This window comes from Anser brachyrhynchus (assembly GCF_964034855.1).
Source record: "Anser brachyrhynchus genome assembly, chromosome: 13".
In the NCBI taxonomy this organism is placed as follows: domain Eukaryota; kingdom Metazoa; phylum Chordata; class Aves; order Anseriformes; family Anatidae; genus Anser; species Anser brachyrhynchus.
Window position 1 is genome coordinate 433,899 of NC_137708.1, and position 16,578 is coordinate 450,476.

Genomic DNA, 16,578 nt, shown 5'->3' on the forward strand with positions numbered 1-16,578 from the left:
ACCCCAACCTGCCTTCACAAGGTGGCATCATCCAGGCATTCAGTGTTCCTGTTAGTCTGCTCTACCAATCCTCAGCTTGCAAACCCTTTTGTCGTTAGATATTGCATTGAATATTGCTCCCCAAACTTGTATTTAGATTTAGTTCCTAAAAGGGAAGTCTGTAAGGCAAAACAAGGTGAGTCTGGCTTGGGGGCGGGTATGTGGTGACAATACTTATTACCATACTTTTCTCAATACCTGTGCCCTGATACAACCACAAGTGGGCTGGACTGCAGCAAGATCAAAGCATAATCCCACTATCCATCCCTCATTTTCCTCCCTCCCTTCCTCCACCCCCAGGGAGGCTGTCCTCATGTGTTTTTTTTTTTTTCTTCCCCTTCTCAGCCGTATTTATAACTCTTAATCTAGCTGGCCTTGCAACAAAAGACAGCCCAGGAGACACGAAGCAAGACCTAAGTAGCATGATAGCTCAAGGCATCTTGGGGTTCATGCGACCCTTGCGCAGTGGACTGAATGTGAGCAAGACTCGCTTTATTTTCCTCTGTGGGGTGACAGAACAGAATCGTGTGCCAGCAAAGCAGGTGTCAAGAAGGGGTTTCAGCTCAACGTGCAAGCTCCAGGGTGCCCCCGGGGAGTCAAGGTGAGTAAAAGGATGAACCATACATCACTGTGTTGGGAAGGGCCTTTTCAAGAGGGAAATGCACTGACCTCTACCTCACCCCACAGAAGGGAGAGGAGAGGCTGGTATAAAACATGACCTGTAAAGGGGTAGTGAATGAGGAAGTGTAGGCTAAGCAGATGCTGATGAGATGAAGATGGTACAGGGAGCTGATGTGAGAGGTGCAGCTCCCCTGCTACTGGAGCCACAGAGGCTACAGCTAGTGGCATAGAGATGACAATGTGACACATGAGTCCATGGACTGCTGGGGTCCAGTCATAAGCCTTTGAGGAATGGGGATGGTGGGCATGGCAGGTCAGTCGTCTGGGCAGAAATTGGGATGACTGCTGGGTTACTCTGGGAATTGAAGATTCTCTCAGGTTTCATGTACCTGCTGCTGGAGAGGCGGAGTGGGGAGCTAATATTTTCTGCAGTCCCAGGGAGCAAAAACACCCTCTCTAGGTCATTAGAAGCCCCACTGTAAGCTCTCATGCCTTTCTGGCACATTCCTCCTGAAAAATTATGCTGATAATCCTACTTAATGGGATTTATGAAGTCTCATCAATGGGTTTTCTTTCTAATTTTTTTGTTGCATATGAAGTTATTGCTGGCAGTATATGGCCTATATGGAGAGTATCTTTCAGGGAAAAAGACTGTCAAGGAGAAGAAACACCATCTTTAACCCCCTTCACTAGCTCCTTTTGTCACAGAAAGTTTAAGATTTTTAAAGGGGAGTAATCAGTTGGCATGTGCTGAATTTGCAGGGCTGAGCTTATGTCTGGATGACATCTTTCCAAAGCCCTGAACAAGTGTGACAGTAATGCCATTGCAAAATAGTTCAGCCTAAACAAAGCAAAAGTCAGTCTCATCAATTTTGAGTTGTTTTCAAAATCCTGGTTCAAAATTATTAACAAAATGTGAAAGGATTTTTTTTCTTCATGATTTCTTTATTGGTATTTTTGAAACCAACTTCAAACAAAATCAAATGCTAAATAGAAAACAAAAGATATCTATTTTCTTTCCTGTCTTTCCTGAGACCTTGGCTGCCCAAAGCAGGAGTCCACCAGAGGAGACTTGAGACTGGGACTAGTTCAGGGGATATGAAGATGGCTAGGCCAGTACGAGTGGATCTACAGGAGATAACTGAACAGTAAAAACAGGGACTAATCAGGTTGGGTTTATGCCCCCAACAGAGGCATCTATATTAAGAACACAAGCAACTTAAGTTTCCCCTACAGCCAGCAAATAAAGAGAAGATGCTTACAGGTGCTTTCTGTGTAATGGTCTAGGAGTGTTTGTCATCATCCCTACATTGTTCTCTAAAATGGTGAATTGTTACACCCAGGCTTGTCCAAAGTCATGCAGGGGGTCAATGACAATAGCATCTGTACTTCCTTGTATCTAAGTGAATACCCTGTGTGCTTTCCCAGGCTGCAACTCTGCTCTCTCATGGCTCATTTAACTGGTGGCAACAGCTAAAACTGTTACAACTGCAGGGAATGAATTCCCCTAGCATTTGTGGGAGCCCAAGTGCAGGGATCCTTCTGGCATGGATGTTGGCTCAAGATTCAGGTTGCCTCCAAGATAATATGAATGGGTTTTTCTATCCATAAGTCTCTGTGCAGTTTTGGGGACTGCTGCATCCAGAAGCCTGCACTTGCAGGCAGCTGCCTTCTATAATCCTTGTGATGAATGTGTCGAGTTGTAGCATTAAGTGAAGTCCTATGACTTTACCATATCTATTGTGTAACAAATTATTTCACCCATAGCTGTAAAACAAACACTGAAGGGAAAACTGGATATTTGCCATTTAAAAGTAAACAGATAAATAAAAATAAATGGGTCCAATTCATCAAAATAGAGGAAGGGTGATTTTGCTTTATTTTGACAATTGAGAACTAATCTTTAAATTGCTTATTTACAGAGAAATGTTTGTGGGTCTTGTTATGAAGGAGACTGAAATGTCTTGGAGATGTTCTTTGGCTGTTTGCTTGGTGAAATAGGGGGGTCCTGCTTGGTCCTCTGACTGCAACATGATCTTTTCTTTCTGTGCATGGGAAACTTCCCTCTGCAGCATGGCCTTAGTGCTAACTTCACAGCTGTTTTCATAACCAGGGGACCCTGTCACAGACCAATGGCCCAGGCATTGTTTTCTGACTAAGCTTTCTGAAAAACAGGAAGCTGATCTCCTCACATGAAGGTACAGTGGCCCCTGTGTTCCGTTCCTTTTAACTGAATCAAGCCACAGCTGAAGAAGGATCAGAGAAGGCATGAATATAATCTCTTTTCTCCACTTCTAAATTTCGATGAAATAGAGGGACCACCTTTCCAAAGAGAGAATTATTTGAAAATTTCTACTCCTGTAGGCTTGCTGATACAATCTGTATGTCAACAGTTTAAGTGACGGCATCTTGAGTCACTCAGAGATATCCTGCAATGACTTGTTGGCAGGTAAAGGGGATTAGATCTAGATGGTGACTGTGATTTATGGAAGGTGACTGTGATTTATGACCTGCAAACTTGAAAGAAAATATTTCTTCTCGTTTCTCCATTAAATTTTTACAGGATTTCTTTCCTGTGTCCTCTTCAGCTGGATACATCCCCTGTACTCCAACTGTGCTGATTTCCTTTAAGTACAGAAATACATAAGAATCAAGTTTGAGCAGTTTCCTTTGCTCTCTCTTAACTTACACGAGTAGAGATCTCTGCACGTTTCATTTTCATCTGCTTCAGAGCAGAGAGGCATGAGCAGACAGGTTAAGTCCTTCCAGTTGCTGCTGATGTTGCTGCCTCAGACACAGATCCCATTTAACCAATTCTTCCTCCTAATCTCTGTGACTTTCATGAGGATGCTCAGCACAAGGAGTGCAGGTGCTGTCATGCTTCCTTGGCCAGAGGATTTGCTGTAACATGTCTTTTTTGGCAGTGACAGCTTGTATTCATTGTGTACAGCAAATATATTGCTAGAAATCGGGCCACAATATTAGAAATTCTCAGAGCTCTGAGCCACACTTGCTACATGTTTCAGTAGCCCCAGGGGAAAGTAATTTTACCAAGCTTTACTGAGCGTTCCAAGCAACACCTTTATTGGAAAAAGTGGATGTTGCCTCATTCATCCTCTTGTAAGTGGGACATCAGGGGATTGTGAACTTGGCCTGTTCTCACTGTGAATCTTCACGGCTATAGTTCTTTCTTCTGATGTCAGAAATGACAGCAGAAAGGCCATGGGGCAGCACTGACACTTCCAGTCCTCAGAAGCATACCAGAGCTGTGGGGGGAGAGCTATGGCTCTTTCCAGAGATCTGGGAGGCAGGTCTGCATTGCTGGCCTCATGGAAGAATGTGGCCCAGCTTCTGCCACTGGAGAGTGTCCTGGACTTTGAGATGATGGGCACTTGGGCAGTGCCACATTGAGAGATACTGAACAAAATACCCACTGCTGCTGGGGTGCTGCCCAGTGTCAGCACAGGAGGTAGGGTTTGGGATAACTGGGACCTCCTGCTCCTACATGACCGTTTGGGTGCGGGAACTAAGAAAGACTGCTGTTTTGTTGCTTGGTGCTTTCCATGACAAATACAACAGATAGTCTCAGAATACACAGTCTTGTTGAGAAATCCCTGGCGCTGCTCGTCAGGGTGGCAGCCTCCACACTGGTAGGGAGGGCCTGGTCTGGAGGAGGTGAAGTGGATGCTGCTTCCTTCTTGTTTGTAGATACAGTTTCTGCAAGTCAGCACTGAGCGATGCTGATGGCCTTGTCCTTAACACATCACCAGATTAAATTCTGCAGGCTGTCAATACAACTAGTGGTTTCTCACAAACAAGGATTGTGTTAGCTCAGAGGAGGTTATTCAACATGGTTGCTCTGTAAACTGGGGCTGAGCATGTCTCATCACAACAAGGCTCCCTGAGACTGAGTTCGGGGAAGGAGTGGGCACTTCATGAACGAACAAAGAGCAGAAAAGGAACAGTCAGCAAGTAATCCCACTGGGAAACACCATGTGAATGACAGCATCCCTTATTTCATTATTAGTACCTGATCCCAAGGATTTTTTTATTACTCCAACCAGGATTACATCCCAGGCTCCAGGAGCTGCAAATGCTTTCCTTGTCTACAAATGCTTCCTCTGCCAGCCAGACCAAGTAGAGGCAGTGCAGAACATCTGCACTTGTTGACTCACAGCCAACATGTATTTTGAGGGAAGTTTGGTAAAATGGAAAATATTCTGGTCAGCTCATATTTGAACTGTTCTAGTTTGTCCATTTCCACTGGGAACCAACAACCTTAATGTTTTTTAGCACATGTAGCGTAATCCTTCTGGAAACAGTATTTGTATACATATTTCCCTCTGAATGCCATGGCTCTAGTGTTCAGAAAAAAGACCTTGGCAGTGGATGTGCAGAAGAAAGTAGGTTCCTCTGATATGTTTTTTTCTTTTGCAAATTTTTATTACAGCTCTGCAGACCAGGTGACAGTGCATTTTATAAATCGGGATGGAGAGCGACTTACAACCACAGCCAAAGAAGGGGAGAGTTTGCTAGAAGTGGTAGTCAATCAAAACTTGGCCATTGATGGATTTGGTAGGTGTTGCAGAAGGGTATGTACTCTTAAGAGTTCTGTGTCCGTGCTGTGACCAGTGAATACCTGGGAATAGTACAACTGTACACATGCTACTGTGTTCTGATGAGAGCATGGAGCACAGGGAGGATGCATATGCTTCCTTTGCTAATTTGGTCATCAGCACTTTTGCCCTTCAGTCAGCTTACTCAAATTACTTGAACTTGGAGCCCTAATTTGTATCCACCCACTGGCAAGCTTCTCTTCCCCAACAGCTGCTTGCTTGGGCTGGCTTACTGCACTGACGTGGCAGTGTGACTTCAACCCTGTGGCTGCTGGGATTTCAGTGGTACTGTGGTTGGTTGGAATTGAAGTATGAATTTGAAAACTGATGTGATCCTCCCAGAGCAGAGGCAGGCTGAAGTCTGCCTCCATCTGTTTTGTCTTCCGGCATCTATTTTGATGTGCTCTAGATCTGTTAAAGGACACTTTCTCCCAGTGTTTCCAAAGATGATCTCCATTTACCACCTTTTTTTTTTTCTGATTTGCTGTTATTCCCCCCACTTCTGCACCAGGTGCATGTGAAGGGACATTAGCCTGCTCCACCTGTCACCTCGTCTTTGAGAAGGATGCCTTTCAAAAGCTGGATGCCATCTCAGATGAAGAGATGGACATGCTGGACTTGGCATATGGACTCACTGAGACGTAAGCATCCCTGCTGATTGCAGTATATAGTCAAACCTCTCCGACAGAATCTCAGCACCTATTTCCAAGGAGACAGGATTTATCCTGTATTGCAGTTATGCCTGTAGAGCTGCTTTCTCTTGGGTCTTTTATCTTTAACGGGAACTTTTATGAAAAGTTAGCCTGGACCAGACATTCCAATGTGGGTTGGGAATTTCTTCCCTTACTGTGGGAACTGATGAACCTCACTTAATCTTTTTCTTGTCAGATCTCGCCTCGGTTGCCAGGTGCGCATTAAGAAGTCGATGGATGGTCTGACAGTGCAGGTCCCCATGGAGGTATCAGACATCAGGAGGCAGCTGGAGGTCGGAAAGCAAAGCAAACAGTAACTGGAAACGACTCCTGCCCAACCCACTTCCTTTAGGTGTGGCAGGGCATTTTGCTTTTGGTTAACACTGGTGCTCTTTGGGGCTGGCTTGCAGTAGACAATGGAAGTCTGATTTAGTACGTACAACTGTTCAGCAAATCTCTTCTTTAAATAAAGCTTGATGCTAGGATCTTCAGTACGTGTTTTAAATTAAGTGTTTGCTTAAGTGCTCTGCTGAAGTAACTGGGTGAAAACATATGGCAACTTTAAGCATCCTGGTGCAGAGTAGAAAACATCTTTTAAAGGCCAGGATCTCTGCAAGTATATTAAATTATTTTGTTTGGGATGGCCTTGTAACTCTGCCTTCTGCTGGAGCTTTCCCTCCTTACGCTCCAGGTTTGAGCTTTTGGTTTGCAAGGCAGGATCCACCTGGAAAAGTTCAGCAAAACGAGAACATAATCTTCTCCCCTCCCACAGCTTTTTAGTCTCTAGCATCAAATGCCAACACTGCAACGTGTCTCACAGTGTCAGATTGCATCTGAACGACAGGGGCCGAGGGATGACGACGGTTTAGGGCTTCAACCAGACACCAGGTGGAGCTCTCCCTACATCAGCAGCTCGTGAAACAGCAAGCCGAAGGGAAGAGGACGTGACTTGAACCTGAATTTCCTTGACTTCGTCTTATTTCTATTCTTCCTTCCTCAATCTCTTACACTGAGTCATGACTAGCTCTGTCTTGGAAGGCTCAGAGCAGTTATCCATGGTTTGATTTCAGCTGCTACCTCCATACCTTTCCCTAGGGCAGAAGTAATGTTGACATGAGTTCTGCCCCACTAAGCGTGGTCCAGTGTCAGTGTGGGGCTCACAGGTGAAGAGTGACAACCTGTATATCCCCAGGTACAAACTTTGGTTTCCTCTCTGGTCCATTCATTGTGCAAAAATCTGTACAAAATTTTATGCCGGGAGACTAAGACAAGGGTATACAATGGGAGGATTTTTCTGGTGCTGCACACTTGCTTGTGACTTAACATAAGTTGTAAAAGAGGTTAAATGAAAGCAGTGAAACCACCGGTTTCGGTACCACTTTGTCTCCCTGATTCTGCCACTCTCCCTTAGCAAAGCAGAGATGATTTGTGGCTTTGCAGTCCCTCTCGTCAGTCACCTCCTGTTTGTAAGCCTGAAGCTGGACCACAGTCTAAGACGTCACTTCCCTGCACAGAGGCATTGAAGCCATGTGCTGTTGGGAGGGCAAGTGAGGCACTAACTAGTGGCTGAAAAGGTCTGAGTGGCTGTCACATTCCTCTTCAGAGCATTGTTGCCCTTCAAAGAAAAGGTTTCTAGGGCAGGCTGCTTTGAAATGCAGGTAGCAAAAATAGCCTGTGCTTCCCTTCTGCAAGTCTAACCCTCAAAGTTGCCACAGGGTAGCAGTGAGTATGCTGCACAAAGGGGCTATCTGCAAAGGATGAGGGTAGAATCCTTTCTGAATTTGTCTCTGGAGACCTGGCTTTCCTGACTCTATTGGGATATCACAAATGGAATTAAGACAGTTAAAATAAACAACTGTAGTTGCCCGTGGGCACTTCCATCAGTTTCGGTCAGCCTGAGGGATAAGGGAACAAATTATACATGCCAAACAGAAATGAAAAGAGGCTAAAGTGCATGACTCATTGTCTCCTCAAGGTAAATGAGCTGGACTTGCTTGGCCTATCAGGGCAGAGTGCTGCAGACACTGTGCTGTAGTCAGTGTCAGGCTCAATGTGCCCCCCCTGACCTGGAAGTATTCACATCCATTTAAACCTCCCTGAAAAAGACCAACATGTACTTTAACCACAGTCTTCTGTGGGCTACTTTGTTAAAACAGCAGTAATGTTATCCCCTGCATTCTCCTTGATGCTGGGTTCCTTGTGAGCAAGACCCAGTCTCACAGCTCGAGTGGGACGCACGTGCATGTATCATGGCATGGTTTGGTTCATGGCATGGTTGCGAGCACGCCCACCCAAGCACAGAAGAGAGGGAAAGTAGGAGCAAAGAGGGAACAAAAGGCAATTGCCACATCACAAGCAAACTGTGTCTCTCTTTATTGAAATAGTTACAACCGTAGCTCTGGAAAAAAAACTGAATGCCTCTGTAGTGTTCGTGTGTGCGGAAAATGATGGCAGGTGGTTTGTACTACAATTATATATACCATTCATCATATAAGGGCCACCAACGTGAGCTGGGACAGAAAATGCCACATCTGAGAGTTAAACACTCTGAACATGACAAATCATTTTCTATACACCTTGTAAAGTGGACTTGGGGCTCCCTCCATCCCTACAGGAATGGTGTGTGAACTTCGAGTGCTGGGCCAGCTCACAGGCACTGACTGTCACTGACATCTGGAAGATACTTACTGGATCATTTTACAAACGTGATTTCCCCTCTGTGCAAGGGCTGAACCACAGCTGATGCCAAGCAATCCCAGGCATGGCTATGGCATACACTTGGCAACCTGCACGGGGCACTTACTGCACAAGGATAGCCATTTGATCACTAAGATTCATGTATTTCTCTTGTCCTTCACCCATTCACTAGTAACTGAGTAAAAGGGCTGTCTCTCTCTGAGAGAAACCACTGTAGAAAACTCTCACGTAACTTTCAAATGAAACATTCTGAACATTTTAACCTTTGAGACTTTTCCCATCATTTTCTTAATGCCAGTCAAGCTAATGTGGTGCTCTTAGCTTCTTTTTAGGGTGCAGCTAGCAGCATCAAAATCCTCTAAGTCGCATCACAGCAAAAGCCATTCTGAGCATTGTCTTGAGTAGAATCATGGGGATGCTCCAGGAGTTTACTGGCTGCATTGCTTTAGTGGTACAACAGGCTTCTTAACACATCCCTGCCTGTCACTTTTCCATATTTAATTCTGCTGGACTGCACTGGGCTATGCACTTTGATGAGTGGGATCTCATTACTACTCTAACACAGCATCAATGCTGTCAAAGCCTGGACAGTCAGCCTATACAGTGTCTGTCGGCTTTCTGGCTAGGTGGGACTTTGCTGCAGCATCCACTTAACAACATTCCTGACTACTTCCACAGCTCCTTAACTTCATGCTGAAGCCAAATACTGCTTGAGTCCTCCTCAGAATGACTAGGGATTTGATTAGGATTCCCATTCATACTGCCTCTGGAAAGGGCTGTCTGAAATGTCACCATCATTCACAGAAAAATGTCACCTTTTACTGAGACTGAAATGACCATCTGCTCCCAGAGAATACCATAGAAGACAAATATTCATAGCCCTTCTGAAGTGACAGAACTAGTGCCCTTTATAGTAACTGTGGCTCTGTCAAATGCTAGCTTTGGAGGAGGTATGACAAGGGACAATCAATATAAACTTGGAAAAAAACAAAAACAAAAACATCTTGGGGTTAAACATTATACGTGCCTTGTCAGTGAAAGCTGGGCTTTAGGCTCCATCTGGTGTTTCTGCCTCAAGCAATAATGAACGCAAATTGTTACCGCGGGGGGACAAAAGGAAGATGAGCAGAGAGAGGAAGCAGTGTTTTGTGGGATAGGGGTGAAGGGTCTTCTTTTGGATGAATGAACAGCACTAACTGTTCATGTAACAATGAACAGCAAATAGCAGAGAATTTTGTGCAAGCTTAAATTCTTTAAACTAATGCTGATGGAGTATTTGCTGTCCTGATTCTCCAGTCATCCACACACATTGGTGACTGGAGAAAACAAAGCAGAGTTTCCCTTTCCTGCTTTAAAAAGACATGGATCAGACTCTGTACATCAGCTAATTCAGGGATGGAGTCTGGTGGCATTCAGACCAATTGACACCTAGTCGGTGAAGTCTCTGAAGTATAAAAAGCATGTAAAGGAAAAACAAGATGCCCTCCCCCCCAGCCCAATCAAAATGAACTGTAAACCCCAACATTATATTACATACACATTAGAGTAACTTTACACTTATTGCCAGTGCAGCCCACTAGATTCTTCACACCTTGATCATATCTTACAGAATATTTTCTGCTGCATATACACAAAAAATATTCAGTTCTCCCACAGCCTTCTCTCTAGACAAACATCTCTTCTGCAAATGCAACTGCATCACACTCCTCCGTGGTCACCTCTGCCAGTGGCTGGCTCCTGAGCCACTCCATCCTGCTCCGAAGAAGTTCATTTTCCACTGCTTCTGCCTCAGCCATGGGACAGCTCTTGGTTTCATCGTGTTTGAAATATTCCCTGACAGTGTTTCGAATGGAGGCAGGGAGGATGATACGGATGGTGTGGCTGAATGTGTTGAAGCCCTTACTCTGGGCTGGTGCCTGCACCACTTCCACTGGCTTGCTCTCCAGCTCACTGGGAGTGGAGGCACTTCGGGGACTCTCTTTGTGCTCTGCCTGTAAGGACAGGCTTGTTGGTTCATGGTGGTGTCGCCTGGAGGTGGACTGGAGGACAAGGGGGGTATTCTGCCCATAGAAAACTGTCTGGGGGATATGGACTCTCACAGTCTGCAAGCTCTTAGACAGGCTTTGCTCATTGCTGCTACTGGGTGAGTCGCTGCTGCTGGTGTTTGCCTTGGAACACTCCTCTTCCTCTTCCACTGGAAACCCCCGACAGCTTTCTTTATTTGGGGCCATGTAAAAAGTTATCTTGGTGCGCTTCAGGCTTTCCTGACTTGGAGGGCAGTCATCAATGCTTTTGATTTCAATGTGCTTCACCGCCTTCTCCCTGTACTGCTGTTGGCTGATCGGTGGGAATTTCTCACTGGTTGGGGTGCCAGTTGAGGGCTCGGGATTTTGTTCTAGCTCTTTGGCACAATCCTGGCTTCTGAGCACTGGACCAGAGCCCCCTGCACAACTCAGCTGTCTCTCCTCCTTTTCCCAGTCAGTGTTGGTAAGTGGGCTTCCCACTGCAGCTCTGCTGACAGATGCAGAACTTTTCCTCTCCCCCCGGAAATGGCTGCTGTCTACAGCCTTGGGTTCGTACTCATGGAAACTGTCCAGTTCACACAGATGTAAGGGCATAGGAGAGGTGAAAGACTTGTGCCACTCTTTTGGGGACCTCTTGGCAATCTTGGGAGACACAGCATGAAGTCTGGCAGACGTGCCAAACATGAATGGCAGGGAGGAGACATCTGTAGGACTAACAGCTGATGACTCTGAGCAGTAGGAGAAAGCACTGTCTAAGGAGCTAAGTGAGGAGGCAGATGGGGACGTGGTGGTGGAGGACAGACTAGAGAAGCTGGACCTGTTGGACAGGCTGGATTTCTTCACCCTAGAGCTGGTCTGAGGTGACTGCCACAAATTCTGCCTGACCTTATTACCCCCAGGGCTTAGGCCTTCGTCAATCAACTTCTGGCTCTCCACCTGTAGTTGCTTGAGCCTGTGGATGTAGTCTGTATGGCTGTGCATGATGGTCGCATCACAGCTAGACTGGCGAGCCACAGGCTCATGGCTCTGAGCAGGAAGCTGGGAGCTAAGGCAGACACTGGGCTCTGACGAGCACCGGTCCCTGGCTGGGCTGAGTGAGCGTATTGAGCCAATGGAGCAGAAGGAGCCCTCCTCTTCTAGGAGGTCATAGCTATCCGCACTGGTGTTATTCTGGGCTTTGCTTTGGTAGCAGGCTGTGATCTCACTGAACAAGTCCCAGTCTTCTTGCTCCTCATCGAGTAACAAGCTGCTAGATTGTTCAAAAATGGCATCTGTTTCAGGTACCAGGCAATGCTTTGGTCTTTCTGGGTCACAAGCAGAAAATTCCAGCTCATCGGAGGAATCATCATTCTGAGCCAAGCCTATGCCTAGGGCAGAGAACACAAATTAATCTGCTGCCTATGTCTCCCAACTCCATACAGCACCTTACAATCAAGGCAGGGGAAAATATTATCATCTGCATTTTGCCGACAGGAAAGCAAAGATGATCTATTATTTTCCCAGGGACTAGAACAGTACTGGGAACAATACCAAAAATTCTGGGTTGACAACCCAGGATTGTTAACAACTGGATCTTTTTTCCATTCAACCTTTTGGTTTAGCTCTACAGAACTAATCTGGAAGATTGCTGGACCATGGCATTGCTAAGGCTACACTAAATTCCCGTGATAGTGCTTTAATCTGGAATGGCTGGAATAGGTTGAACAGCAGCCACAGAGAAAGACAATCGTTCAGGGACACGTTTGAGGTGTCACACCTCAGCCCTCTGTTTTCCCCTTGCTTTTTGCCTATGTCTTACAGGGCAAGAGAAAATCCAAACCTGTTGTTTTTCAGTGCTTTTCTTTGGCAGTGAAGGAGAAACAAACTGTTCTGCATGAAGAGTTTATCTATTAAAAGATTTTAACCTTTTCTTGAAGGTACAGTACCACAAACTTACCCAGAGATTCCTCAGAGTTTCTGGACTTCTTTTTATCTGATCTTTGAAACAAGGAAGCAATGTCACCTCCAAAAATCTCTGCTGAGTTTTCAATCAGAAACTGCACTAACATAGCTACCTGGCAAAGACATGAATTTACAGTCAGTTTCATGAATATATAGCAAATCAAATAAGTCCCCAAAAGTTCTTTTTTCTTTGACAAAGATGCAATTTCCTACAGAATCTTTTGCTCAAAAAGCTGTTAAGGATGCAGCAATACTTATTTATTAACTACACCTGGGGCAGGAATATGAACTGTGTGCGTTGGTGAAGTGAGCCAGATACAGAACATTCTATGATTTTCCTTACTATTGGTAACACCTCACAAAACACAAGCAAGCATTCCTCCCCTCTGATACTCTATCATGTTTATTGCTCACTTTGTCTCTGTGAGACCAGCTGAACTGGCAGTGTCTAACTTCAGCTGCCCCATCTTTCTTGAACATGCTTGTCCAGAAAGTACTTTATCTGGTAAAGCAACCATGGCTTCCCTTTCCATCCTACATAACCTGAGTAGCTAAACTGACCCACTAGCTTGGGCATGACTGCACAGGGGAAAGGATGAAGCTCAGATGCCACTCAGCTTACAATATCCCTGATAACTATGCCTCCATTTAGTCTACAAAATACAGTGCCCATAGAAAGCGGTAAAATGGAAAGACAATCATGAGGCCAAACCTATGAAAAATTACCTTCTTTGTAGACCTGCTCTCCTCCTCAGGCCCAGTGGGACTAGGTAGCCACAGCATATTGGGTGCTATACAAAGAGCCAGGTTAAAGGCATTCATCTGATTCACACCAGAATTCTGCTCAATCTGATGAAGAACTCCAAAGAGGTGTCTGAGTAAGATGAGGTTGGCGTCTGGGAGCTGATTGACTAGGCTGTTAAGGGAGTGATAACAGAAAAACAGCAAATGTAACAGACTGTAAAAATCTGGTCTTCAAATATTGGAGGTTGCTTCCCAAAGCTTTTGTCCCCTTCTGCTCTTTTGTAACCAGTCTGAGACATTCTCATCTGATAATAAAGTAAGACACTTCCCTCTTCAAAGTATGTGAGAGCCACAGTTTTACATTCATATTGCCCAACCATTCTGTTCACAAAGCCTTAGGGGCAGACCAAGGGACTTACACCCAGAACTTGTGGGTAGAAGTCCACAGTGTCTTAACAAAATAAAGACCACCCAAAGGAGTTGCATACAGCTCCATGCCAGAAGCGCATGAGACAATGCCATTGCCTGTGTCCTATGCTATAGAGACAATGCAAGAAGGAGATCCAGGTCAAACAGCAAGGTTCAAAAGCCACTAACAAGAAGAGATTCAATATACTGCTTATCCCGCTTGCTCCTAATACACTTTTCTTGCTTGGGGCAGCAGTTTCAAGGCAGTAGAGCTGTCTTCAAGGTTCCAGTCACCATCCTGGTAGGGCTATATCTTCTAACTGCCAATATGATTATCTTTATTTTGTGCTCATAGAAAAAAAGTTACCATTGTTAAAGATCTAATTCCACTAATATTTGATGTACTTCCGGTGACTGAACTACTGTGGTTTTTCAGTTTGCTGGTTCTGGTAATTTGAATTGGTCATCAGAAAAGAATTTTCTTTTTCTGTGTCAGAAATGTTAACAAAAGACCAGTGAAAGGTTTTGACCAGTGACACTGGCAACCAGCAACAGCTCTACTGTGGCCTGGAGCAGCAACAGAAGTCTCCCAGAAGATGAAGTCTATGATTAGGGCCCTACATTTCCCCTTCTCCCACCAAAAGAAGCTTTTACAAAGCTTTTACAAAGGTTTTTACAAACCTTTTGATAGCTTCAATTTTATGTGCCCGATTTTCTGTATCCACAGCTTCCATCCACAGTCCGTGCATGTCTGAGGATAGAACACTGTCAGGTATATTTCGGAGAAAATCCTGAATTAAATATATATATGCAGAGCAGTCTGGTCAGTTTTGAATTCCTTGTTTTGGTTTCATGATGCATATAGTTAGTGTTTATTCATATTAAGAAGATAAAATGAGATGCGACACAAATACATTTCTCCTTCCCTCCCCACTTCCACCAAGCTCTTCATCTGCAGCACTGCAGAACTGTGTTTATAGTTTATGGCAGAAGAACATGCTCATGCCTGCCCCTCTTCCAGAACAGGGTTGATCTCTGCTACAGTAGGCCAAGGACTGGTATCTAAGGCTATGCATAGTCTGTCTGAAATATTTTTAATCAATAAGGATTGCCGTTTTTATGAGAGGACTTTGTAACAACTTAACATACATTTTGCATTGTAAAATGCCTGAATATCCTCCCAGTCAACGGCTTTTTATATTAGGCCAACTGGAACAAGAGGTAAGAATGTTTCTGGCACTGAATTGTCTGAATTGTTCTGACCACATTTAATTGACAATGCAAAAGATAGGCTTTTTCTTATCAAAAGTTGTTGTCTTATTACAAGCTTTATCCCCCATTAACTACAATGCCTCTGCTTGGACTTGGCAGCAGTTTTCCTCTTGCTTGCTGTCTGATTAGAGGGTGAAGGCTCAGAGCCTAGATTGTACAAGCCATCTCCTTTGCACGGCCTCTCTGTGGGGAATACAGAGTGGCTGCAGTCAAATGGCACTAGTCCTCCCACATCTCCCTCCACGCTCTTCCACGTGTCCAAAAAGGACAAAAAAACAATTACACTACTGTCACCACAAGGCTTCATGGACTGCTGCGTCCAGCATCTGAATTGCTGAGTTCAGGCACTGTCATGGTATTTGACACTGTGAAATAATTCCTGCGTAGAAGCCATGGTTATTTTGGAGGTAGATGTTACTAGAACTGCTGGTGAAGGCTGTTTTGTACAAGGGAGGTGCAAAATGAAACACTGGCCTGAGGGCCACTGCACATACCTGCACGTTAAAGCAACCACCACTGGGTCAGACAGATACCTTTGTGCACATAGAGGACAAAGCTGTCAGCTGAGAATGTGCCTCGCTAGAAATGGTTTGTGCAACCCCCCTGCCCTGCCCTGCTTTGAATCATCCCTCCCCATAAAGACTCACGTTGCTTTCTTACTAAAAGAAGGAAGGCATGATTAGCTCAGACAGGTGAGTTACTTGGCCCAACATACCGTGATGACAGCTGCAGCCACAAAGACTGACTCTCCGTCCACCTGGACATCATCTCCAGAGTTCAGCTTCTCTTTCAATTCCTTGCAAGTCTTGGCATTGGCAGAGCGTCTGAAAATGCCCCTAGTGGAGGGACCTTCATGGTACAGCAGGAGCAGCATATCCTAAGAGAAAGCTCAGTTATACATAAGAACCTAATACTTTATCCTGTTGTTTGTGTATGTTATCCCTCACATACAATTAGTGTAAGACCTAGTCAGCACTGGGAAGAGGATAGACGCAGGAGAGGTTTGTCATGACTTAAACAGGGACAAGAGCCTGTCACCTTAGTTGCACGTACAGTTCACATGGGTGCTCCTATCCTGTGGCAAGCAAGAGTCCAGTGGACTCTTGCAGTGAATGAGATTTAGACGATGTAGATGTATGTAGTCCACTGACACCACAGGCAAATGCTGGTTGTCTTCTTTAAATTCTTGACCGAACGCATCACATTTATGTCAGAATGAACAGCCTAGGCTGCTCTTTACCATGATTGGCTTGGGAAGGATCCCATCAGGACAGACAGAGGATAGAGACAGGCCAAAGAGCTTCCGTGGGGTGGTAGGCGACTGTGAAGGAGGGCTGTCTGTGGGTGTGCTGGTGCTACGGCGCAGGGCCCAGTCAATCAAGGACTTCTTCCTCTTGGTGTGTTTCTGCAGTGACTCTAAAAGGAAACAGACCTTCATTATACATGTGATCGTCCTTCCTACTGGCCAGTGACTGACCTGCAGGGGAGTCAAGAGTTCCCGGCAAAGCAAGAACTTTCTACCAT

At 45.1% G+C, this 16,578-nt stretch overlaps 2 protein-coding genes across 4 annotated transcripts in view; one reads left to right on the forward strand and one right to left on the reverse strand.

Moving 5' to 3' along the window:
* Nucleotides 1-6,459, forward strand: part of LOC308176923 (adrenodoxin-like) — an 11,010-nt gene extending 4,551 nt beyond the window's left edge. For all 3 annotated transcript variants that reach the window (XM_080553367.1, XM_080553365.1, XM_080553366.1), the window contains exons 2-5: nucleotides 385-640; nucleotides 5,111-5,235; nucleotides 5,788-5,917; nucleotides 6,165-6,459. In XM_080553367.1, coding sequence (XP_080409493.1) covers nucleotides 385-640; nucleotides 5,111-5,235; nucleotides 5,788-5,917; nucleotides 6,165-6,285 — 632 coding nt within the window. In that variant the 3' untranslated portion in view covers nucleotides 6,286-6,459. The remainder of the gene's footprint in view (nucleotides 1-384; nucleotides 641-5,110; nucleotides 5,236-5,787; nucleotides 5,918-6,164) is intronic.
* A 1,858-nt stretch (nucleotides 6,460-8,317) lies between these two features.
* Nucleotides 8,318-16,578, reverse strand: part of LOC308176921 (rho GTPase-activating protein 20-like) — a 38,993-nt gene continuing 30,732 nt past the window's right edge. Inside the window, exons 10-15 of the mRNA XM_080553363.1 lie at nucleotides 16,295-16,470; nucleotides 15,770-15,931; nucleotides 14,464-14,573; nucleotides 13,357-13,546; nucleotides 12,626-12,743; nucleotides 8,318-12,056 (exon numbers count right to left, since the gene is read on the reverse strand). Coding sequence (XP_080409489.1) covers nucleotides 10,330-12,056; nucleotides 12,626-12,743; nucleotides 13,357-13,546; nucleotides 14,464-14,573; nucleotides 15,770-15,931; nucleotides 16,295-16,470 — 2,483 coding nt within the window. The 3' untranslated portion in view covers nucleotides 8,318-10,329. The remainder of the gene's footprint in view (nucleotides 12,057-12,625; nucleotides 12,744-13,356; nucleotides 13,547-14,463; nucleotides 14,574-15,769; nucleotides 15,932-16,294; nucleotides 16,471-16,578) is intronic.